This window comes from Ambystoma mexicanum, chromosome 6p, assembly GCF_040938575.1.
Source record: "Ambystoma mexicanum isolate Mex_15411 chromosome 6p, UKY_AmexF1_1, whole genome shotgun sequence".
NCBI lineage: Eukaryota > Metazoa > Chordata > Amphibia > Caudata > Ambystomatidae > Ambystoma > Ambystoma mexicanum.
In genome coordinates, this window is record NC_090935.1 from 740097881 (window position 1) to 740124398 (window position 26518).

The following is a 26518-nucleotide window of genomic DNA, read 5'->3' on the forward strand; positions in this document are numbered from 1 at the left end:
AAATGGCTACAGATCGTTTGTTGGGAGCTAATCTAATTGGCTAACGAGACTGAGCAAGTTTCAACGCCATAAGTGTGGAGTTGCGTGCCCTCAGGTTGATGACGATGCAGAACCGGTATGTGCTGGATCTGCTGACCTCAATGGAAGGTGGTGTGTGCAAAAACATGGGGAGTTCATGTTGCACATTCGTTCCTTTCCGAAGATGCTGAAAATGGGATATTATCACACATTATTGCTGCAGTACATGATCTTGGGCCGAGAATGAACAAGGAGGCTGGCGTCCAAGAAGAAGATTGGTTCTCACTTGCATTTAGGTGGGCCCCATCCTGTCTCAGAACATTGGTGAAAATGATGGTGCCCATTATCGTGTTTGTCCTGGTGATCTTCTGCATGTGACAATTGGGTCTCTGATCTTGTGCCAAAGCGGTGCCTAATAGCGCAATAATGATGGTTCCTATTGGCGGTCCAAAAGTACCTTGTAATACAAAGGAAGTAGACGTGCAGACTAATCACCCTATTCCTCACATGGCCCCTATCCCTGTGGGAGATGTAGTTGAGCGATTGTATCACACAACCATTGTCCCTCCCCATGACCCTGACAATTACAAATAAGTATGGATTGACTTGGCGGGGGATGGGGGTTGCATTAATATGACATGTACACCTGAGGAGTATACGCGTGCAGGAGAAAGCTTGAGACGTGTGTAGAGCTTGGATGCTGATAAAGGGAACTCCCCCTGTGAGGCTGCAGTGAGGGGGGGAACATTATTACAAATATGGGGAAGAATTTGTTACTGTAGTAGTAACGAAAGGGGGGAATGTTGGGATGGAATGAGTCTATCCCAACCCCCAGACACTCAACCGTGAGGTGAATCCCATATGAAATTGTGTAGTGTACAAGGGAGGAGAGGACCGTGCTATGAAATTCAGCGCGGATAAAATGTAGTGCGAATGATAAATGCATAACCATAGTGTGCACATAGAAAGAAACACCATTTTGCAATTATGGCGGATGCATAGTCGGACATGGCCGCAAGGCAGAAATCGCAGCTCCTCAGAAGAACTTGACTAGGCTCCGATCATTAAGATGAGATGAGCCTGCATAGCCAGTTCTCACGGAAGCAGCCTCTTTTCCCTCCATTGTTGCAATTACTCAGTGTCACTAGGAGGAATGCACCCTGCAAGGCTGTGAGACACCAGGCTTCTCGCAGTGCCCATTCAGCACAGCCAAACTGCCAGCAGGCCTCAACCCTCACCCAGCCTACCCAGAGCCATGGCCCACACCACTGACCTGATCCCCACACCCCTGCATTCTAAGATAGTGAATGACCCCAGCCCAAATCATTAACCAACTGGCCATAAAATATCTAAGCATGTGCAACTGATTCACCTCGTCGAATAAATGGATCCTTTGTAAAATGAGGTACAGGGAGGGATAATGTATAGATCGAAATTAGGGTGGAAGCCTTCGGTGCGAGAGGAGCGGTATCAAAGCATAGAATGTGTGGGTCTGTATTTCATCCTCACTTCCCCCTGGCACCAGTCCTCAAGCCTCCCAGGTGCATGCCACAGTGATTTAGCAGTGGGCCTAGTGTATCTTAGCAGTTTTTAAATGTAACTTATGAGGCCTGACCTTCACTCCGCGGAGAGATGAACCCAGCTGACTCACATGGGGACTGACAGATGGCGGAGAAGTGAACCAATTGTAGCTTGGCATCCCCCCATGGGAGAGCTCCATGTTCTAGGGTCTCTCCGATCAGTGGTGCTAATTATTACTGTATATTGATGCTTTAAAGACTTTTAAGTCTCTGCTTGTACTAGTTTGGGCCAGAACGTTCTCAAGCAGCAGAGTCCTTCGCTGGTATTTTGTACAATTAAACCTTGTTATCCTTGCAAGCATTCCCTAGAGGGTTGTATACATTCTGGTGTGAGCGTAAAAAGGGTCTTGCCTTCATCTGCAGTGTATACACATTTAGTGTAGGACTCACTGCATCAGTGCCTTGATTTTTCGCAAATCCTGTGATCACAGCACTATAATGTGCCAAAATAAGTTTACTTTTATCAATCGGATTGTCCCAACAAGTATTGAAAAATCTAATTCCAAGATAGTCATATCAATTAGAACATCTTCAATGGCCAGAGAGAGCCTAGGTGCTTTTTTACTTGATACTAACTTTGTACAAAAAGGGAGACATCATGTGGTGGAACGATATTGGGCCTCATTATAAGTACGCCGGTAAGTAATCCCAGTTTCTGTGATGCCGGTGCCACTGTGTCTGGCAACCCGTGATGCCGGAATCACCGGATGATTACTTGTTGTTGGGCACGCGCATTCCAGCATGCTGGAAACGGTGGCACTGGCATCACGGAAACACCGTCGTCCTCAGTGCCGATGCCTCCGAATCCGGCAACACACTCCCCCCATCCACCGGCACTGGTAACAGCGGTCCCATAATTACAGTGACTGGAAATAAAGTGATCGCCAGAACAGGAAATCGGCTGGCGGTCAAAACACAATCCATTGCAATCCTCAAAGCACATGTGACATCTAACCCTCCTGACCAGACAAACTCCACTTTCAGCATGACATCTAGAGTCAGTGAGACACGTTAGCGGAAGCCACACTTCTCTGAGCCCGAGCTGAACATGCTATCAGACACCATTGTCCACCATGCCGCAGAGCTCTTCAGCAACGACCTGCGCAGGTAGACCCAGCTGTGCAAGATGAGCATCTGGGAGGAGGTGGCCCAGAAGGCGTCGGCAGTTGGCACAACCCCCCGCACAGTGCGAGACTGCCACAAGCGATGGGACGACCTGCGCTTGAAGGTACGCAACCTCCTCTCGGCCCAGCGGAGACAGGCCACAGGTGGCGGGAGCACGTCCCTAATACGCCTGCTGCCCTGTCGGGAGACGTGCAGCAGTATGCTGCACCTAGAGTCCATTGAAATGGTCGGTGCTGCGGAGCCGGGACACCTGAAGAGGGCGGTGAGTACACGTAACCCTAATGTAATGTCAACCTCCCTGTCCAGCCTGCACCCACCACTGTACCAACATATCACATAAATGGCAATTCCATTGTACACAACACAAAATAAAACCTGCATGACATCCCACCCGCTAATAAACCATCAACCTGGGTGCATGAACAGACATACACCATGGCCACCAAAATAAGACCCATCCCAACAATACACGTAGAACCCACCCTGTACTGCTAACTGAACATGCATCTGCTCCCACACAAACACTCACCCTGCCACAGCATACTGCATGTGTGCCAACCGTGCTTCCCCTGGCACAAAGTCACAGCAGTGCTAAGCCCCATCTCCACCAACAAATGACCACCGTTACAAAAGAAAGACAACATGTGACCCCTTCGTCCCAGCCAGCCTGAGCCATGAGCGTAAATGCACAACTGTCCCCATAACTGGTACAGGCAGCAAGACAATGCTGATCCCATTCATACCACACCCCTCCCCACCCCAACATCCCACAGTGTGAACATCCCCCCGCCCCCACAACACTGTACCCAGCAATTGGCAGTACATCACAACAGTATCCCCAGCACACTACTCTACCATGTACAAACATCATACATCCTCCCGCTCAGTACGCACGACAAGCATGTGTGCACCATGCCATGTACCACGCCATTTACCTGACACAGCACAGCCACGACCAACATAATGCATGTATCTCTGCTTCATCAATCCACACTGTTGCCTTTCCGACTCCCTCAGGCGCCTCAACTGACAATGAAGTGGCCCAGCCAATCACCTCAAGGGGCACCAGCCGCCGCCGTCGCAGGACACCACAGTCCACCACCCAGGACACCACAGCCTTCACTGGCACAACTGCCACTGCCAGCACAGCTGGGCCCATCCCGGCTGCACCTACCATCACAGCTGCGCCCATTCCAGCTGAACCCCCATCACAGCTGTGCCCCTCCTGGCTGCACCTCCCATCACAGCTGTGCCCCTCCTGGCTGCACCTCCCATCACAGCTGTGCCCATCCCGGCTGCACCTCCAATCACAGCTGCACCCATCCCGGCTGCACCTACCATCATATCTGCGTCCATCCCGGCTGCACCTATCATCATAGTCCACTCCGCTGCGCCCATTCCGGCAGCCCCAGCTGCTGTAGTACCACCACCACCACCAGCAGAGCAGCCACATGCACATGCACATCTATCAAGTGCAGAGAACATACCTGACGATGGTGGAGTGGACACAGAGGAGACCAGCGACGCCAGCACCTATGAGCCATTGATATTCAGCCCCATGGACCCAATGGGCCCACAACACCCACCCTTCCCCAGTGTCAGGGAAATGGATTGGAGACTCTGCCGCATTGAGGAACGTCAGGATGCCTTGACTGCCCTAGTGCAGCAGCACCTCCAGAAGGTCCAGTTGATGCAGGAGAGTGTCCAGGCCAGTGGGTGTCGAAATGCACGTGCCCTTGGACGTTGCACTACTTCCATTGTACAGATGGCCAGGAGGGTACACAAGGGCAATAGTGTCATGTCCTCCATTGCTGAAACAATGCAATGTGCCTTCAGGCATTCCTCGACAAACGGCCCACTGAACAGGCCCACATACCATCGACAAGTTCCACGACTGCTAGTTCTGTGTCGAGCAGCCCAAGGCGACATTCAATGCGCCTGTCCACCTCAGCACACAGGCGCATGCCAGATACCAAAAGGGGCCGCAAATAGGCCAACAACAGACATGTGCCCTGTATGTTACTTCTGCAAGGACTACTTGTACAACATGACAGAAGTTGTGGAGAGATAGGTGGGGAGGGGCAGTGGGGAAGGGCAGTGGGGAAGGGCAGTGGGGAGGGTGAGTGGGGAGAGATAGGTTTGGTAGTTGGTGTAGTTCCACATGTGTTATTCATTCCATTATATACATTACACTTGGTGTTGCATTGAAATCATGACTGGACATTCATTTTTAGTGTGACTGAGTGATTTATTTCATGTACAGTGCGTTAGCTGTCCTAGGCCATGTGCTCGTTTGATGATCTCAGAAATAGTGGGTAATCGGTGCATTGCGTGCCTGACGGCCATCCACGGCATCCCTGCGATGTGCCAATGGCAGTTCCTCATCACTGTCATTCTCATCCTCCGCATCATGTGGGTGCATGTCCATGTCCCGGGGCAGTGGTATGTTGCACCTGATACACATGTTGTGCAACATGGCACAGGCCAGCACTATCTTGCCCACCTTCACTGGGCTATACACCCGTGACTCCTCCCTCCCCCCACCACCCCCCAAGACCCCATGACCTGCTCAGGCAGCAGAACCTTGCCTCTAACAGGCCAAATGTCTGCTCAGTCGTACAAGTCCTGATTTGAGCACGGTTGTATCCCTGCTTGTGCTGGTTCTGTGATTGCCTCATGGGGGTCATCAGCCATGGCATCAAGGGGTATCTAGCATCACCTGCAAGGGAGCGACAGAAACGGTCAAAAATCATTGTGGACCCTGTATCATGTTGGTACAGTCTGTGAATAGTTCACTGACCAATGCAATTTTTTACATGCAAACTGCTGAATACGTAGCACATCTCATAGTTAAGCATGTTAACAAGCACATTGTCGGTGGGAATCTATGTCCATGTGTTGTATGGAAATGTTTGTGTAGAATCAGGGCGATCTTACGGCTTTATGTCTGCAGTCACAAATGTCAATGTAATGACACGTGCAAATGGCAACGTTGGCTTGAGCGGGTGTAAGTGTGCCGGTGCCATTACCAGGTGGCATGTTTCTGGGCCTGCAAAATAGAAATTTGCCTGACACACCTAGTCTGCCTGACAGGTCAGAGCCTGCCGGAGGCAGGGACCTGGTAGGTAATAACGTTTCTTTACGTGAGAAAAAGATTTGCAATTCATTTGGGATTGAGTACATGCGTGAAGGCATACTTGCATTTTGATGTACAGGATGTGCTGCATGGATGTGGTTGCAGAACATCAATGATTCTGGGAAAATTATGGATGTGGATGTATCCACAGAGTGGTACCATAGGAGGAATTGATTGGATGGGGAAGGCTATGACGGCCTAATGATTCCCAAGCAGCCAATATGATTTGGCAATATGCGTGGTGGATGTGTGATTTGCAGTCGCTTTTCCATGGCCCATTCACACTCACCTTGACCTATGACCCTTTCACTACAACACACACAAATCAGACTAATATGTGTTCTTATTTTGTTTCGATTTGCATGTCCTATGATGTTCTTATCACCCATCCATTGATATGTCAGGCTATTTCATTGCCGTTCTGGTCACATGCATATGTGTATGTCCAATTGAAACAGCCAGGGGACCTGGCTACATGGTGTGCGGTACGCTAGTGTTTTGGAGGTGGGGTGTTGTGCTGCATGAGATTGATTAGTCTGTGCAGCATGTGGTGTGGGTTGTGCTTCGTGTATTTTTGCAGGGATTTGGGACATTGGTGTGATGCATTCTGGTACCTGTAGTGCATTTAAGGTTGCAGTCAAGCTTTGATATTATGCATGTGCATGCTCTGTCTGGCCATTAGACACAAGCCAGTCAAGCCCTTCAACTCAGGCATGCACTGCAGATGGTTGTGCCCCTGCCCCTCCTCCCCCAATTGCACAGGTCACATGCTTTGGTAATTACACTCACCCAACAGCCAGGTACGCTCTCCGCAGTGATGTGCCATGTACCGTGGCAGCGTGGAGTTCCTCAGCACCATGGAATCGTGGGTTGATCCCGGAAATCTTGCACATTGAGTGAGTGGTATAGTTTATGGTTCCTGTACACTGCCTCAATTGCATGCCTGGCCACCAGCTCCACATGTGTGCAGTCCAATGCACCAATCACATTGGACAAACCGGCAAGGGCATGGAATACAATTTTCGTGGCATTGACCTGGTCAGGTGTTCTGGGTAGGCCTATGTGATGAGACACGTGCCGCCGGAGGGCATCAATAACCTGAAAGAGGACCCGCGAAAAACAGGGTTGTGATAGCCCGTGCAGTTCACCCACAGTGTGTTGGTTTGTGCCGGTGGCAAGGTAGTGTAGGACAGACACTACCTTGAGCAAGGGGGGATGGCAGTACGGATCTGGATGAGGCTGACATGGTCATCATGGATCAGGTCCACTATGGATGTGATGGTGTCCCTGTCTAGCCGGTACAGGGTGTGGATCTGGGTTTGGCTCAGGTTGAAGGGTGTAACCCTTATGCATGGTATGGGTGGCTGCCTTCGGCTGAAACCTGCTGGCCATTGTTGTTTTGCATTGTTGTTTTGCAAGGCCATGATTCCCCTCCTTCTCCTCCTGCGCCTCCGCCACCTCCTCTGCCTCTTCAAGTTGTATCGCTGCATGCAGGGCCTCCATCCCCATTACTGCTGCTGCTGCTACTGCTGCTGCTGCTGCAAGCATGGTAGTGTTGGAGGGGGTGTGGGAGTGGACCTTTTGTGCTTTTGCAGTGCTCATGGTGGCCAACTGGGCTGATTTGGGCCACCTGTGGCCTGTTTCTGCACACCTGACTGTTTAACGCCTGGTCCGCGATGCTGGTGTTTCCGGTGCAGACATCACGGTGTACGTGGTACTCAGAATGTGCACATACTACCGACATGCCGGTGTCTCAGGCATGGCCGACACGTTTTGGCACAGATTCCGTTCATGGTGTTACCGGATACGGTAGGTCACTTGCGGTGACGTTGTTAGCGGGATCACGACTATGCCGGTCTGGAAAAAGGTGCCTGTACGGAGCGACCGGCTCCACTATTTACGGACGGCATACTTGTAATGAGGCCCATTGTCCTTTTTTTTATGTCTGGAGGTGAACGATTATATTGGGAAGTGCATGTTTTAATCCGTCCTTAACAAATGGGTTTACTGCATAAACACAGCTGATTGGGTATTATTTAATGTTCTAATGACTTTAACCTGTTTATTGGATGTTCAGCCCCATCACATTCCACACCGTGATCTTCGCTGATAAGTATCACTGTGACTCTGCGTCTTACATAGCCGCCTGTTGGGGGTGGAGGGGTGGAAAACCGTGCACCTGTACCTGCCCCAGAGCTCATCAACTGGGAATCTGCTCCTCCTATGCTGGATCAGTGCCTTTCATCGATTGGGCATAGTATCTATGTGTTTGGTTGAGCATGAGAGAACCAAAGTGCATTGAACATGAAATGACATAGATGCAGCAGGTTAAGTAGTTCCCTCAGCCCTCCCCTTAACCATATCCTCAAACATTTGTCAATATTTGGCATTTTATGCTCATGTTTTCAAAATCTTAATTCACCTGATGTGGTTTCAATAAATTGGGTATTGCCATACAGTGGATCTGCTGCACTGATTCAATTGAACTCTCGAAATGCATGGAAATGTTCAGTCCTCCCGAGATGACACATTGCAATGCACTTGTGGTACTCTCATTTTACAATGTTTGCCACCAAGAATTTGGAGGTGGGGTGTTTGTGCTGCATGAGTGCCATTTTGTGTAATGCTTAATGGTTACTCTTGTGGTTTACAGCACTTTCTAGTCACTAAGAGCAATTGCTAAAAGCAACTGAACCATGTTTTGACTTTGTTTTATCAATGCTCCAGTTACGAGTACAACTTTTCATAGCAGTAACCTATATAGCATGCATAATTTAAAATGGAAGAGAGAAGACTGTTGATTTAGTCATCCTACATCATCCAGGTGTACGTGCACCTGGAAGATTCTGGTGACAGATTTGTGATCTATTGAAAATATGAATTGTGAAATTAACACGCTTGTTCTTCTAAAAATGCACATTTGGGAAAATAGTTTGGTCATGCAGTTGATTCTCATTTGCTGGTTCATATCCTGAAAGCGCTCCAGAGCATTCTTACCCTCTCAAAAACCGGTTCATATGAAAATTGGATTTTTAATTTATTAAAGTCAATGTCGATAGAGATCTGAAAAGTATGGTGATGAATCGGGCTGCACCCCATTTTCAACAGTTCTAAACAGTTCTAAACCAAAAAGTGTCTTTTGTGACAATCTTTATTTATTTATAAAATTTTAATATAGCGCTTTACGCCAAAGCGCTTTACAAGAGGACCAAAACAATACAATAAGCATTGTAAAACAACATGTGAATCCACTAACCTAGAGCAGTACATGCAACAGTTTACTTGAATGCCAGGTGTAACATGATTGATGTAAGACTAGTGGGAGAGGCAACAAGGAGGAGTTAGGATGGGTTGTAAGATCAAGGGTGAGAGGTAGTAGAATATTTCAGGGTTGGGATTGGAGGAAATGTGATTTTAGAGAAGATCGGAAAGAGGGGTAGGAAGAGATAGAGCGGATAGGGAGAGGGAGAGGGTTCCAATGGTAAGGAGCAAGAAGTTGGAAGGAACGGAAGCGGGATGGGGCGCAGGGTGATGGAAGAGGAGCGAGTAGGAAAAGATCGACAGAGCGGAGGGGGCAAGAAGGGGTGTAGAAAGTGAGGAGAGAAGAAAGGTAGGGTGGAGCAAGACCATAGAGGGATTTGAAAAAGAGACAGAGGAAATTAAATATAAGTTGGGAGTAAAAGGGGAGACAGCCTAAGAAGGAGAGAGAAGAGGAGATGGAATCATAAGGTGAAATAAGAAAGAGGGAGCGGATAACAGAGTGATATATAGATTTAAGGGGGGTTAAGTGCGCTGAAGGGAGACCAAAGAAGAGAGAGGAGCAGTAGAAGAGTCTAGAGAAGACGAGGGAGGAGATTAATTTGTTGATGATTTTCTTTGTGTGCCTTTTACCATTCAAGTTTAAGGAGAGTTATTAATAATTAGCATAAAGAAGGTAGAGCATGCCCAATACACCATTTAAAACACTATTGGAGAAGCTATTGTTGCTCTGTATAAAATGTAATAACATTGTGTATTTCTGTTTATTTCTGCTGTTTGCCAGATTCTTGAAAAGATGCCCATATTGTGCTAATCTTTTTTTTTAAAAGGGGACAGATGTAACCCCAATAACTATCGCTCAATTTCTTTGATAGATGCAGGCAGTAAGATTTTTTTTTCTAAAATCCGTCTGAAGGACTTAGAAAACTGTGCTAATAAAGAGGGCATGATGGATAGTTCAAACCGGTTTTAAAAAAGGAGTGGGGACAGCACACAGCACGAAATTGCTTCATTTTGAGATTACTAATTGTGCAGGCAAGAGCGCAGGATAAATTGTTGTTTTTGGCCTTTGTAGCCTTATCCCAGGCTTTTGACTGTGTGACTAGAAATAAGCTTTGGGATAAGCTACAATGTAAGAACTGTCCGAATAATTTGCTCAATATTCTAATTTCCATTCATCACAGAACGCGTGTATGTGTTAGACTCAACAATAGAGGGCTTTTGAGTAAATGGATTGAGACCAATCATGGACTAAAACAAGGATGTGTTTTAGCCCCCTTTTTGTTTAATTTTTATATTCACGATAAACGGTTGGCTTTTAAGAATATCAATACTTAACCTCCTTGGCTTGGAACAACTACTATACAATATCTGATGTATGCTGATGATATTGTTATTTAAGATTATACAGCCATCGGCCATCAGAGAAGCCTTGTGGCGGTTAATTCGTACCTTGGGGGATTAGACCTGTCAATTCTGCAAAAACAAAAGTTATGGTAATTAGACCAAGGTGCATAGGGTGAGGAAAGCTGCCAAATGTAATTTTATATTAAATGGTACGAAACGGATGCAGGTTGATGAGTTAAAGTATTTGGGGTTTACGTTTATGCAATTAAGAATTATCAGAGGGTTGTGACAGATTTAAAGAAGCAATTGAATATTGTATTGAGCAAAATGTGTGCCATGGATAAGAAATTAGAGAAATGTTCTATTAGACATGTATTGTCATTTTTCAATAAAAAAATTGTCCTGAAACCTATCTATGGTGCTCAGTTAATGGAGACTGAGGTAGCGTGGGACAAAATTGAGGCTGCAATTTGGAGGAAGACTCTGCAGTTGTTGCAGTGTACCTCAGTCGGCACCATACGGTACGAATTGTGTCTGGTCTCCCGGGATTGTCTTATTGCTTGGCAAAACGTATTAATATATTCTAAAATCTTGAATCCTCCTTGCTCCTCGATGTACAAAGAAGCTCATTATTATGCTGTGACATTAAAGTGTGTGCTAATAATGAACTCTAGACAAGAATTTGACAACCTGTTGAAGAAGATTCAAGCAATTCATTTGGTCAATATGGTTAAGGTCTGCGGGTTTGGGAACATTTTATTTTTGATATTAGAGGTTTTAATACTCTGCCGGCATATCTTTTTAGACTTCCATCTCGTGCTTTTAGATTCGAATTTTTAAGGTTTAGATATAATTTATTTCCCACGAATGTAGTGGTGGGAGTTAGAACACTTGTACCTAGAGCAAAAAGAACCTATTTGCTATGTAATAAGAACCTGGAAACTCTAAAGCATTTAATAATGGAATGTTCGGTTTTAGAATCATTAAGAAAGGACTTGTTTTTAAACATGTTTACGATCAAATGAGTATTAACCTGGATTATTTCTGGATCTGTATTTTAAATTCTTGTAAATGGACAATCTGCTTTGTAGCTTTACATTTAATCCAAACTGTTCTGAATTCGGAGTGTATGAAATATGAGTTTTTATTTGAGGCAAATGTTTTTTTATGGTATGCCGATTTTACTTTGAATTGTTGAGTGTAAAAAAAGTATCAAATTGAACGTCTGTGTGTAAGACAAAGGCATGTAACGAAAAACCGATTTTCTACAGCTGTTGAAAAAAAGAAGAAAGAAAAACCAATAGCACCTACCACTACTGTAGATATTCTAGCAAAAATCGAGGTAAGATTCATTCCGTTTGTATGATTTGTTGCATATGCATATTTCTTCATATTAAATCACCTGGAACAGTGGCATTGTGTATCGGAAATGGCTCCTAACGATTGTTTTAGTCTGTGGCTGTTTAAACCTGTGTCATACTTGAAAGACCAAGAAGTGAAGTGTGTAAACGATTATGCAAATAATATCTACCAACTGTTCTCCTGCTAACTTCTGTTACAGATGGCCTAAATATTCAGTCAAAGGGAGCAGATGTACGGTGCTTTACTACAATTGCGGTGCTTGAAATTAATGGGCTCCCTTCAACTCTTCCGACTTCCATGTGGGTTCCCACCACACTAACCCAGATGTCCGCAATGTATTCGGAAGCACCTTAACCCCTACTGTCTAGGTCTTTTCCAGTGTTAACCTGGAAAACTAAAGGCAGTGGCCTTTTCTATGTTCCTACGGGACATCCGAAGGGATGTCTTTGGTCTGTTTTGACGCCCAATGTTGCCAAGGTTTCTCTTCCAGTCACTCCCTGTTTCTCTCTCTAGCTCAGTCTCCTCCTGACATGATCTTCTTAGTCTCCCTCTGTCTCTACTTACACCCCTTTCCTTCTCCTTTCACTTCTCCCCTTCCCCCCTCTCCTTTACCTCTCTTCCATCACCCTTGCACTACTGATTTCTCTGCACTCTTGTTTCTCTCTCACTACTTGTCCCCCCATACTTATCCTCTTAACTCTCTTCCTCAATGACCCTTGTCTGCTCCTCGGTCTCATGATCATAAATACTCTTCCCGACACATTTCTCCTTCTTCTCTCCTGTCTCCCCACTCCTACTCCTCCTACCACCTTTCACTCTCTCTCCACTCTTCTGCCACACACACTCCATCACTTACTCTCATTCTCGCATCCATTATAAATCCCTCAACACTTCTCCCTCTCTCTCCCGCTTTCTTTCCCTCTCACCTTTCACATCTCCCTATTGTTATCTCCCCCCTCTCTTTCTCTCACCTTTCACATTCTATTCCACTGTTACCACTCTCTCACGCACTGTCCCTTACCTGCACGCTCTCAGAACGCTGCCACATTCTCCTCAGCACTCCTTTCCACCGCCCGCTCTCTGCCTGGTTTCTTGGTCAACCACTTCACCTCATCCCTCTGGAAAACTGGTCAATATCTAATGTGCTGGCTGGGCTCTTATTGCCCAGTCTGCCCCATTTAAGAACTTCTCCCAGCACCCATTGGTCTCCCTCGTCACATGTTCACCGTGGCCAATCTCTGTATGTATGCCTCCATTTCCTTATCTACTGCATGCCGGAGCGAGATGTTTACAGTACATCTTGGACAGGCGCTTAGGATGTTTACAAAAGTCATGAGTGGACTGGTGACTAATGAAAGGAGGACTGTGCGTACAAGAGATTGATTCTTTTGACGTGCGCTAAGGCCTGGACTCTATCATTCTGGGCTCTCTGGAATGTGAAGAGGAAAGGATGGAAGACCTACAAAAAATTAACAAGAGACTTTGACCAACATTCCCCAGGGGATTGAACCAGGAAGGAAAGTTTGCTTTTTAGAGGTGCAATGATTAAAACAAATTCTGACTATGTATTCATAAAGTATGTTCTAGGCCCAGCCAAAGGCACTGGATGCTGAGCTATAACTAACATCCTCAGTCCTCATCACGTGTAGATGAACCATGGAAGTGCAGAGGCTCCTCTTAACACACAAAGAGAAAGGTCTTTAATCTGATGCCACAAGGCAAAGGTGCTTGTTGGTGGTTCTGATCTTATTTGGAATACTATTCCATAATCCGACAGCCAGTACAGAAAACTATTTGATGATATGATGAATGACGTTAATTCTAGACTTTAAGGATCGGGCTGGGGATATTTAACAATGTTACCTATCACAATGATTGGGTTTTTGCAATAAATGGCCTGGTGCACTATGTATAGGGCCTTAAATTGATCCCACTGTGCAATGGGCAACCAGTGCAGTGGACTTAGAAATGGTGGGATATATTCTCTGTGAGGCCATTTCAGGAGCAGTCTGGCGACTTCTCTATTTTGCATCCATTACAGTTTCATTATTGCACACCAGGAAAGACACCGGAAAATCAAATGTCCATAGTACGGTTTTGATGCAATATATACATTTACAATTGCCACATTTTTATGGGACTGAGAAATATTCTAAAATCCTCTATGAAGCTTCAATTGAAAGAAGCATCCTTTGGTGAGTCTATATCCCTAGCCAATAGAAGATTCCTGACAGTTAGAGGTCTTAGGTGAATGTCCTGAATCTGGCGGCCAGCTGGAGGGGGACCAGTGCTGTGAATCGGGGCTGCAGTTCATCCATCTTTGATGCATTAAATATGATGTTATTAAGAGTCATTCACCTCTAGCTTCAGTTGTGCATGGGGTAACGCTCTCATCTTGGTTGTCACTGACTCTAGCAAGTTAAAAAACTCGAATTTCGACAGTGTACATTGAAAAACCTAAAGCCAAAGACTTGAAACTGTTATATATAAGGCGAACAGTAGGGGAGAAAGGGCTGAGCCCACGGGAACTCCACAACCAATATTAGATGATGGTGATGGAACCTTCTGAGTACATCTGATTGAGTGCTTCACCCAGATACAACTGGAGCCTTTTCAACACTTCATTAGTAATGCCAAAATGGTGAATGCCGCCCAAAGTGATATTATGATCCACCCTATCTTATGCTGCTGATAGGTCCCGCAAAACCAAAGCATGACACTTGCCCCTATCGGCCAGTATTGGCATATAGTTGGCATCGAGGGGATCACTAACTTGGTTCCAATATCATGCCATCTACGACCATCTTTTAGAGACTCATTAGAACTGACAGGCATGTTTCCAAGCCATACCCCCGCTGAACCTGTGTTACATGCCCAGGAAACTACCAACCAGTGAGCACAAGCACTTTTTGCTGTGGGTTGGCGAAGTGGTCTTGGAGGACAAAACTCCAGTTAGTGTCCAAGGGGCAGGTGTCACTGGTAACTGTCACATTTATAAAAGGTTGAAGCTGTTGGTTTTAGGTAAAAGAGCAGGCGTTCGGTACCTGGTGCAATAACAAAACAGGCGGTGCCTTTCAGCACTGGTAGGAAAGCCGCCCGCTCGGTTCTGTGGCCTTTGTTCACTTAAAGGACTGTCACTGTGGACATAAGCACAGGCTTATACCCCTCGAAGGTATAGCCCCCTGTTCTCAGACAGAATTTCTTGCGGTACCAAACAACTTTTTTCAACTTCAAGTGCCCCTGAGCATTGCATATGCTCTGACAAACTGCTGTTTAGGATTGCAGATTCCTGGAGTGATCAGGACAGATTCAGCAACTGCAGGAGTCTTGCAAACCGTGGTGAAAGGTCCCAGAACTAGATTTACTAGTTGTTGCTAACGCTTTGGCAGGTTTTGAAGATGGCACATCTTATGTGTTGGCTGTTCCGAACTTAAATAGGGGTTAACAAGTGTGGTACTGTCACATTTGAACATGGCTCTGAAAACAAAAGTGTGACTTACACATGACAACATATAACATGTTGGATATTACAGGCCGTTGTTGCAGGAAAAGCCATTCTCAGGCAAGAAGCATAGTCTCAAGATGCTAGGTAGAAACCAATCCAACATTTCAAATTGGCCACCCAGGCATTTATAATCTTCCACCCCTTCCCATGGATCGAGGTCTGTATGCAATGAATTAAGGAAATTAAGGACCCTTCAGGACAAATTAACCAAATCCCAAAGGAAAGAAGGACCCTATTAGTGGGCTGCAAGTAGTGACCTATGTGGAAAGCAGGCATCATTGGAAAGCAGACAAGCTGCCTGGAGCTGTTGAGTGGATCGTTGTTTGCCTTCGAGGACAAAGGATTTACTATGGGCACTTCCCACTTTTTTGATGATAGGGGACCTGTCTCATGTGGGGAAGAAACACGCAAAACTGTAAAGAAACTGGGTAAACAAAGCATCTGCACATGTACCAGAAGTCTGTTAAAAACAATTGAATGATTCACTTTTTTATTAAAAATTATTCACACGAAAAACATAAATGGGCAGGTATTGTTGCAATATCAGTTTACGCCAAGCAAAATAATTTTTAATCAAAGCAAACAAAGCAATCCAATGTTTACACCTTTGGGTTAGTACACTGAAAAGGTGTTCAAACTATTTTTAGATGCCACACAAAATAATTGCATAAAATAATACCAAGAAAAACCCTCACGTTTCATTTATGTATTGGACATATATAATGATTTATATATAATGATGATACTTTTTTGGTAACCTTTCTAATGGTTAATAGTTCATTACACAGTACAGAGGTCTGGTTGTGGAAAAGGAGTATTCGCCCTTACAGCAACAGACTAGTACACAACACACAATATCTAGTCAGACTACGGGTGAATCATTAACTTCTATTTAACAGATTTCTGATACATGTGCAGATGATTTGTTTACCTTCTGGCCCTTGCGGTGGTAACACAATATCAGTAAAGGCGTGTAAAGGGAGGGGCAGCCTGTTCCCCCATTTGTTGCTGCCTTGGAGGACAAGACCACGGTAAGAAGAGTGTCTTACCCGTGTTTTATTGCAGAGCCCAATGAACCAAGGGAAAGACAGATTCACTACATCTTCCATGTTAAGTGATCAAGACAAGAGGCTGGAAAGTGCCTCAGGTGGAGTGATTAATGGCAAAGATGACACTGAGTGGCTCTGATTTGTGGTCACACCTAGGGACACTGCGACTCTGAAAAGGTTGAAACCAAATCTCTGAAATACTGTGAACCCAACAGTGAATCTATGCTGAAGAAGAGCCTTAAGGAAAGCCAAAACTCTTGACATATTCCTGTAAAAATTAACTATCTTTTATAACAAAGCCACATAAAAGTTTACTTTCATAGTTGATGTAAATTTGTATGCAACAACGTTAACACAGAAATCTTTGCAACCCAAAGATGAAAAGAGGAAACGGATCGAAAGCAGAAGCAATGGAAGCCATTGGGGCCCTTGTAGTTTAGAGAATCTGTTCTGGTACTGAGAAGCTTTGTCCTGGTTCTTGAATCTGAGGGCCAGACCCTCAATTATGTTTGGGAGGATCTGGACTTTGCAGTCAATTCAGAACAGTTGTTTGCAACTCTGAGAAATACTGCAAACCCACAGGCATGGTTTGCGCCACTGCATTTACAGCTCTCTGAATTTGAAGGAGTCTTCTTTCCGCGGACAAAATTCTTTTTCTACTTCCCCAACGCGACATCTTGTTGTCTTTATGAAAGGTCTGTTTCCCATGCTTTTATGTGTACTCTACAAACACTTGCACAATGCTCTGATCATGTAAGACCCCCAGGCATGTTCATACACCCTCTTCAACATTACCAATAGAATAAATGCCAGTTCAATATTTTCCGCTCAATAATGAAGATAATGTGCCTAGGGTTATGAATAGAGTGTAAAGAAATATGTTTTCTCGTGAGTTCATGGAATATTTTGTAGCTTAACTGAAGGTCCCATTAGAATTTCACTTTGACAGCTGCCCTTCCAGATTCATCCAGATGATCGATGTCAACCATTCACTTCTTCCCAAAATAAGAGACTGAAGGTTAACTCTTATACAGATGAAGATGGTTCCTGCAGGCTTTGAAAATATTATCCAAGCAAAGCCTCCTGCAGGACTTTTCTTAAGACTGGCTTCATTTAAAACGGAACCCGCAACCTTAGGCATATAACTTCCCATGCTCAAACAATGTTTGCTTATTTGGCAACATTTGCATTCTGAGGCACTAATTTCAAAATTCCTGCATCTCAAAAGTAAGGTCCTATGGATCTACATTTCGTGGTCTATGGGTCTGTGATCATAGCTGCTCTTGGCAAAAGGAAGACCCCAGCTCCTCCCCAATCATCCATCCTACGGAAATCTTAAGTCCAGAAATGTTACCGAATGCTACTCCTTTGCTTCAACAACTTAACACTGCTTCTATCATGTCATATTTCCCTCCTGTGGAAAATCAAGCCCTTCATCCCTGCAAACAACTACACATCTGCTGTCCAAGCCTTTTTGTCCTCTTCCCCCATGGATGGTGGCATTCCCCTCATGGAAGGCCTTTCAGCTACTACCCTTGCCCCCCCCCCCCCCCTGAGAAGTCCTTCATTCTGCAGCACAACCTATCAAAGGACGCCCTCAAGTCCCCAAGCTACCTTGTAAAGAAGCTCAACATCACTGTAGGCCTAGGATCTACCAGAAGTGAGGACATGTGCAGATTTTAACAGGTTCTTGAAGGTAGTAACCAGAACACAGGCCTTCTCTGTATATGCCCTAGGCTCTGGAACCGCCTTTCAATTAAATGACTCACCCTCGCTTATTAATTTCAGGACAGAGCTCAAGCCCTCTTTTTCAAGGAATGGCTCCTCTCTAACAACTAGGTCAACACCCCCCCCTCTCAGCACTTAACCTCAGACTGGAAGATCTGTTACCCCGTGTTCTCCCCGGTTGCTTGTAGATCCCTTGTTGCCAAATTGCATATCCTCTGCTTTACCCGTCATTAGCTACCTTTCCCTTCTATTGATTACTTGTTTTTAATTATTGTTGGCAATAAAACCTTTAACAAACAGATAAGAGTATCAATGCAAACATTTCAAATGAATGCAGAAATTAAAAAGAATACAACAATTTCATAACCATTCAAAGAATAAAACACAAGACTTTATCATTGCCTTGTAAAACAAAAAAAACAAACTGAACTATTCCTTTCGAGGGGATTGGGACCACCGACGTATTCCATATCTATGACATGTAATCACCAGAGCTGTGCTGCTTCGGAAAATCTTCGGCGTTCTGCGTCGATGACGTCGATACGCCGCCCTCGAGGACCCCTCCGACGGCCGACGTCACTGGATGTTATAAGTAGGATGCACGACGCCCGTAGCCTCAGTTCCGTTTTTTCCGCGAACGTGTTCGCTTCGGAGATCTCGGTGCGCCTCGACTCGTTGGAGTTTCTGTTCTTTCTTGGTTCTTCGAACCTGTTCGTATTGTGAAGTATATTCTTCGTGAAGATGTCTACCTCGTCTTCCACCCCGCGTCCGGGCTTTAAGAAGTGCAAGGACTGTGGGTCCAAGATGTCGGTGACGGACTCGCACGACGCCTGCCTCTGGTGCCTCGGGGAGGCCCATGACACGGATGACTGTGTCGACTGCCAGTCGCTCACGTCCAAAGCCTTGCGGGAGCGCAAGGAGAAGTTGTCGGTAGGTAAGGTGTCCAAGCCGCGGAAGTCGAGGTCTGCAGGGCTTTCGCAGGATGATTCAAGGGGCGACTCTCTGCATCGTCGTCGGAAGTCCAGTGGGTCTCGGTCCCGGAGACGGTCCCGCCACTCCTCTGCCTCTTCGAGGGACTCCCGGAAGCACCGTCATCGGTCGCCTTCCCCGTCCTCATCCGCGGACTCTGCCCGTCGGCGGGTCGTTTATCCCACCAAGCATGCGACGCCGGAGGAATGGGTTTCCTTCGGGAAGAAAATGTTAGCGATTCTCGAATCGCAGGGCACTGGTCCATCCGCGCCTCCGAGTGGGGTCGGTCGTGATCGGTCGAGAGACACCGCTCACACGCCTTCGGGCTCGGGTGGTCGGCACGATTCGCGGGAGAGGTCCCGCTCGGACAAGGGGAATCGCTCTCGTCATGTCCGGTCTAGGTCCCGGTCCTCAATGCGCTCAAGACTGTGTGCACCTGTGGTGTCTTCGAAGAAGACGTCGACACCGGTGGCGCAGAGGTCGTCGACGGACTCTTTCGAGGCCCCGCCTCAGAAGAAGTCTTCAACGCCATCGGCACCCAGGCTGTCGAGGGACACGCTCGGGGCTCCGGCCTCGGGCCTGTGTCGACGCCATCGATGTTGTCAGCGCCGCGTTCTGCGTCAACGCCGATTCATCCGACGCCCTCAACGCCTTTCGAGGCTGTTTCGACGGGTTTAGCCCGGAGCTCGGTGGAACCCCCTAGAAAGGCTCTGGCCAAGGTCAAGCATGGCTTTGTTCCACATTCTGTGCCTTCTTACCGCCATCTTGAGTTTATTTCAGAGGTGGATGAGGGCTCTGATGATGGCATGGTTCCTGATACGGTGCCAGACGAGATTCTCTCGAGCCATAGCCAGATTGAGGACCTGCGGCAGTCCCTGCACGATGCAAGTGGGCTGGACACCTCTCCGGAGGTGGAGTTTTGTAGGCCTGAGCCTGGCTTTCATGCCGGCTCCTCGTACCGGCGCCTTATGTCTAGGGTCACCGAGTACTTGGGATGGTCTGCTCCCCCAGGGGATTTTCTTCAGGATGACCTTATGGATATCCTCGACCAAGGTCCACCAACTGACCCGGTACTGCCGTTCCATATGGCTCTACAGAGGAGGGTGGCGGCGGCTTGGACTGCTCTGGAGAGTCTCCCGGCAGTGGGCAAGTCTTTGCTACGAAAATACCGCCCAGCCAGTAGCGACCCCTGCTACTTGACCAAGCACCCCATTCCGGAGAGTTTGGTGGTGCAGGCGGCTACGGCCCAAGCAAAGCAGGCGTCGTATCCTACCATCCCTCCTGATACGGACGACACGCGCTTTGACGGCTGGGCGAAGAAAGTGTTTTCTTCACGGGGTATGGCGCTTCAGGCGGCCAACTCCGTATGTGCCTTGTCACGTTTCATGCACATTCTGTGGAACTGTGTTTCCTTAGCGGCTGAACATATTCCCGAAGGGGACGAACGGGATGGTTTCCTTGCCATGGTTCAGGATGGCAAGGATGCCATGTGTGAGGCCGTTCAGTCGGGTTTGGACATGGCAGATTGCGTCAGCCAGTCCATGGCGGCGAGCACCGTGATACGCAGGTTTGCGTGATTGCGGAAGTCGGGGTTTGCTCCTGATGTGCAGGCCCGGCTCCTCAACATGCCCTTTGACGGGGAACATCTTTTTGGCAGCAAGGCTGACGAGAGCCTTGAGAGGTTGCAGACCTCCAAAGCTGCAGCAAAGTCGTTGGGCGCTGCAGTTCGCCAACCTCCGCCTTTTCATCCTAGGGGACAGCAATGGAGGGGAGGTTCCTTTCGTTATTACTCAACCTTTGGTAAAGCGAGAGGAGCTGCCAATCAAAGGGGCCACCGTAGGAGTGCCAGAGGTGGAAAACAAGGTACTCGAGGAGCCAAGGCCGCTCGGGCTGTTGCCTCTTTGCCCTCAGGCAACGCCGCATCCGCTTCAGCTCAGTCATGAGGCCATGTCTCATGGTTCGCCGGTTGGGGGAAGGCTGGCGCAGCATCTTGCATAGTGGCGCGCCATTACTTCAGATGTGCGGGTTCTGGAGATTATAACCCACGGCTACTGTCTTCCTTTCCGGCAGAGGCCTCAAGACAATCCACCGGGGAATCTCTCTTTGAAGAGTCCGGATCCGCTCCTTGCGCAGGAAATTCAATCCCTGCTGGAGAAAGGCGCCATAGAACCAGTGCCTGTAGCGGAGATGAAAAAGGGATGGTATTCCCCTTATTTTTTGATTTCCAAGAAAGACGGGGGTTTGAGACCCATCAAGGACTTGTATGGTTTGAACAAACTCCTCAGGAAGGACAAGTTCAAGATGGTTACTCTCTAGCAAGTCCTCCAGGCCCTTCAACTTCAGGACTGGTTGGTGTCTCTCGACCTCAAGGATGCTTATTTTCATGTGCCGATACATCCAAAGCACAAGAAGCAACTGAGGCTTGCGGTTGGCGACTCGCACTTTCAGTTTCGGGTCCTGCTGTTCGGATTGACCTCCGCCCGAGGGTCTTCACCAAGCTCATGGTAGTGGTGGCAGCGCACTTCAGGAAAGGGGGGATTCACGTCTACCCCTACCTGGACAATTGGCTGATCAGGGCGCGCTCTCCAGAGCAAGTCCTGGATCATCTGTCAGTCACCTGCCACTCCCTCCACAAGCTGGGCTTCTCCCTCAACTTAAAGAAGTCCCATTTGACACCAACTTAGAGGCTCCAGTACATCAGAGCTGTGCTTGACACGTCCCTGGGGCAGTGTTTTCCTCCCCAGGTGAGGGCTCATCACATTCAGCAGATGGTGCATAAGTTTCAGCTTGCCCAGAGTCTCCCAGCGTTCGAGTTCTTGAGATTGCTCGGCCTCATGGCATCCTGTATTCTTCTGGTGCCAGAGGCCAGGTTGTGGATGAGATCTTTGCAATGGGCACTGCAGCTCCAGTGGTCTCAGTCCTCCAGCAGGTTGTCGGACCCTGTTCAGGCCTCGTCCTCGGTCGCCCAGGACCTTCTGTGGTGGGCCGTCGAAGACAATCTGATGAAGGGGGCTCCATTTTGGCTACCCTGGCCGGAGGTGAAGATCGTGACGGACGCATCCCTCATGGGATGAGGAGCTCATGCCAACGAGTTGACAGTCAGCGGTCGTTGGTCTCCGTCAGAGTCCAGACTCCATATCAATCTGTTGGAGCTGAGGGCCGTCAGGCTAGCCCTGAAGGCTTTTCTGCTGACTGTGCGAGGGAAGAATGTCCTGATCCTGACGAACAACACGGTGGCCATGCACTACCTCAACACAAAGGGGGGGCAGGGTCACTTCCTCTGTGAAGGGAGGCGATGCAGCTCTGGTTCTGGGCAATCCAGCAGTAAGTTTTGATCTCGGCAGTTCATCTGGCCAGAGACGAAAACGAGACGGCGGATGCTCTGAGCAGGCAGAGCGCGATCTCTCACGAGTGGAAGTTGGCTCAGGAGATTCTCCTCGAGATCTTCGCCCTTTGGCGAACCCCTCAAGTGGATCTCTTTGCCTCCAGTGTCAACCGGAAGTGCGAGATGTTCTGCTCGCGAGAATTTTCCCCCAAAAGGAACCTTAGGAGATGCGTTCGTGGTGGAGTGGTCATTCCCACTGCTGTACGCGTTTCCTCCAGTTACCGTCATCCCGCAAGTACTGCGGAGGTTACGGAGGTTCGGTTCCCGGATGATCCTCATTGCTCCGGCATGGGCCCGGAGGACGTGGTACCCGGACCTTCTCGACTTCTCCATCTGCCCTCCACGTTGTCTTCCCTACCAAGATGATCTGCTCACACGGGAGGGAGGTCAGGTTCTCCATCCAGAGGTCAGATCCCTCAACCTTAACGCTTGGTTTCTGAAAGGTTGAGGTATAAGGATTGGGACCTCCCTGAAGACGTGATGGAGGTGTTGCTCTCGGCCAGACGGCCCGCAACAAAGTCCCTGTACCGTTGCCGTTGGCGTAAATTCTGCGACTGGTGCAGGGTTAAGAATGTGGATCCTTTTGCATGTGATATTCCCATGGTTCTGTCTTTTTTGCTTTCTTTGGCCCACAGGATCTTCCAGATCCTCAAATCCATAGACAAAACCATAACACTCACCCCACCCTTCCAACCCACTGAAACAGATTGTGAGAATGTCCAAACTGCATTTCAAAATAAAATTGCCAAAGCCAGAGAAACCATCTGTCACGCTCACCTGATTCCCACGGAGGCGCAGGTCTGGCTTCGAGTGCTGATGCGTCTTCAATGGTGAAGCGCAGGACTCTGAAGATGGACTCACTGGCTCGCAGGAATATTCCCCTGTGCGTGAAAAGGGAGTATTTCCTACTGACGGAATAATGCTCAAGCCTCCCACTCCCTTCCAACCCTCCACGATACCCTTCCTCGATTCCCCGTGAAGTCTCACCTTAGGGTCAGGAAGGATGAGCTCTCCATCCTGCTTCTGATGCAGGGGCGCGTTGAAACCCAGTTACTTCACTGGATTCAGGTTTGATGGGAGTTCAAATAAGCTTGACTATTCAGGTAAGGTGCTGTAAGAGTTCTGTAGCAAGTTCAAAAGTTCAAGCTTAATAATAATGTTCATTGTCTTATTGCAGCAAGCGCTAACGCTTATGTCTTTTTCCCCTTAGGGGCCGGGGTTCGGAATGCCGGAGATATGGCGCCGACCCGAAGTGAAACGTGCAGTTCCAGTAAATGACAGGTAAGTTCTGGATGAGCGTTCGGGTAATGTCTTTGCATTCGCTCATTCAATGTCTTTGTCTTTTTTCCCCATAGGGGCCGGGGTCCGGAATGCCAGGAAGCGGCAGGACCCGAAATGAAATTGGAATTACCCAACAGGTAAGTCTTACAAGGAAACTGAGCTTTTCCTATTCCCTTCCTTCTCTCACCTTGTGTTCTTGTCTTTTTCTCTCTAGGCTCTGGGAAGTGGCTGCGGATCTGGATGATCGCTGCTGAAGATGGAGGTGCCCAGGAAAGGTGAGTGAAATGCAGCGCTGCAGCGATCGAAGCAAAATGCTTTTAAAATGATGTCTTCCCTTTCAGGATTGTCGGTGTGATGTCTCTGTGATGCTGCTTTAGCAGGTAAGGTCTTCTTTCTCTCCAATTCTCTCTCTTAGCAGGTGACCCAGGATGCTGACAGGCGTGGCTGAAGTCCAGAAGCAGGAGCTGACACGGTGAGCATCCAGCTGCGAGGAGCAGAACAACGCGAAGCATGAGTTGCTGATCGGGTGTGGTTTAAATAGCTTTGGAAGAAGTTCCAGGAATGTATCCTTCCACCGATCAGGTATGTATCCTTCCCCGACCACACCCAGGGAAAGTAGTCCCACAGGTAATGTAGTTCCATTCAGGCCTCAAGAGGGCCTGGATGTACAGCATGGTCTGCATCAGGTAAGTGCACATTAAAACACTTGAACACATGTCTAGCTTTATGAGCCTGGCGCCTAAGGCGCCAGGACAGGGGTCCAACATGAGCCTGGCGCCTAAGGCGCCAGGACTGTGTCCAAAGGGCCCCAGCTTGGGCCCGCTGGCACTTCCCTGGGCGAAATGATGCCTGCCTCTGGGGTTGCTGGGTCGGACCTGGCTCCTTGGAGGTAGGCATCATGACACCATCATCAATTGCTTGACCACAAACACCTCATTTAAAACCCACCTCACAGAAAACAAAAATGAGATAGAAGTCCCAAAATTTCAATTCAGGTCCATCACACTTGATGAAATAAAGAAAACACTCTCCACTATGAGGTGCACCTCATGCTCGGAAAATGTTTTATCACCTAAACACATTCTAGAAAACCCTGATATTTTTTCCCCTTTCCTTACAAGAATGGTAAACGCTTCTTTTAGGGATCAAACTGTACCCAACATCATTAAAACGGTCACGGTCACTCCTTTACCAAAAAACCTGATCTAAATCAACAGGATCCGGCCAACCGCAGACCCATTACTAACTGTAATTTTCTGTTGAAAATTCTGGTTAAAATAGCTACAGCACAACTCCAGAGCTATGTGGATGACAACAATTTATTGCATCCACAGCAGTCCGGATTTAGATCGAGCCACAGTACGAGTCGGCGCTATTAGACCTCCAGACCGAAATGCTGTCTATCTTGGACAAAGGCAAATCTGGCCTGTTAATATTATTGGACCTCTCGGCAGCATTTGATTTGCTTGATCATGCTAAACTCCGACAGGCCCTTGAAAACTCAGGCAACTGCTCATCAGGGGCAATTGAATGGATTGCCTCATTTTTGCAAAATAGGTAATCCAGGATTGTCTGGGGAGACAAAACATCAAATACCAAACCGGTCGATTGTGGTGTCCCTCAAGGGGCCAGCTTTTCTCCTTTTGCTTTTCAATCTCTACATGCGCTGCCTTTGCACCATGCTATCCCAGATGGGTATATTCTTTACCAATTTTGCCGATGATACCCAACTAGTGTTTGAACTCAGTGGGAATCACAAAATGGACAATGACAAACTCTCATCCATATACAACAGCATAGAGTGTTGGATGAAAGAAAATTGGATGTGCTTAAACGGCTCCAAGACCGAGCTTATGATATTCGGTACCACACAGGCCAGAAAAAAATTGAGCCCATCTTACTCTTCATTTTCTATCAAAAATACCCAAATTCCAACATCAGAAAAAGTGAAGACCTTAGGAGTGTATCTACATGTTTCATTAGGCGCTGAAGCACACACAGCCTACCTCAAGAAAAACTGCCAGTACCACCAAATTCTCCTCAAAGAAATCAGACCATTGTTAGATCAAACAAACAGCACGATCATCGCTAGAGCCACTATACTATCTAGATTGGATTACGGAAACTCCCTACTCTTAGGAGCAAACAGTAAATGTATGAAAAGATGCCAAACAATCCAAAACAATGCCATCAGAACGATCACAGGAAGAACCTGGAGAGAACATATCACCAGAAAAAGGAAGGCTCTCCATTGGCTGGCTATGAAGGGGAGAATCTCCTTCAAGTCTCTCACCATGGTTCACCGCTGCTTATATGGCAAAGCCCCGGTTTACCTCAAAAAACAATTCAAGTGGTACGAGCCACCCAGGCGGCTCAGATCCTCCAACGCAGGTTTACTGCAAACCGCCAAAACGAAAAAGCAGCAGGGCCTAGGCAAAGCGTTCCCGACCTTAAGTATAGAAAAATGGAATGAACTTCTCACTTCACTGAAGCTTGAATCCAATTACACCCTTTTCAGGAAAAAATTGAAAACATTACTTTTCAAATGAACCCTGAAAGTAGATCTAACCGATTATGAAGTAACACTGGTCACTCCGCATCTTGTCCCGTCTTGATTTCCTGTTGTCCTGTCTCCTTGTAAGCGCTCTGATGCCCGCGGGCTTTAGCGCTATATAAACAAATAAATAAATAAATAAATAAAACAGTAGCTTGCAAGTGAGTACCGTAAAAAGGTTACCTGGGGGCGCTGTCCATATTTAAGCGCTTGCCTGAAGA

General features: G+C 47.3%; 1 protein-coding gene across 3 annotated transcripts in view; it reads left to right on the forward strand.

Moving 5' to 3' along the window:
* Positions 1-26518, forward strand: part of POLR3G (RNA polymerase III subunit G) — a 354183-nt gene that overhangs the window by 296171 nt on the left and 31494 nt on the right. For all 3 annotated transcript variants that reach the window (XM_069627616.1, XM_069627618.1, XM_069627617.1), the window contains exon 6: positions 11736-11806. In XM_069627616.1, coding sequence (XP_069483717.1) covers positions 11736-11806 — 71 coding nt within the window. The remainder of the gene's footprint in view (positions 1-11735; positions 11807-26518) is intronic.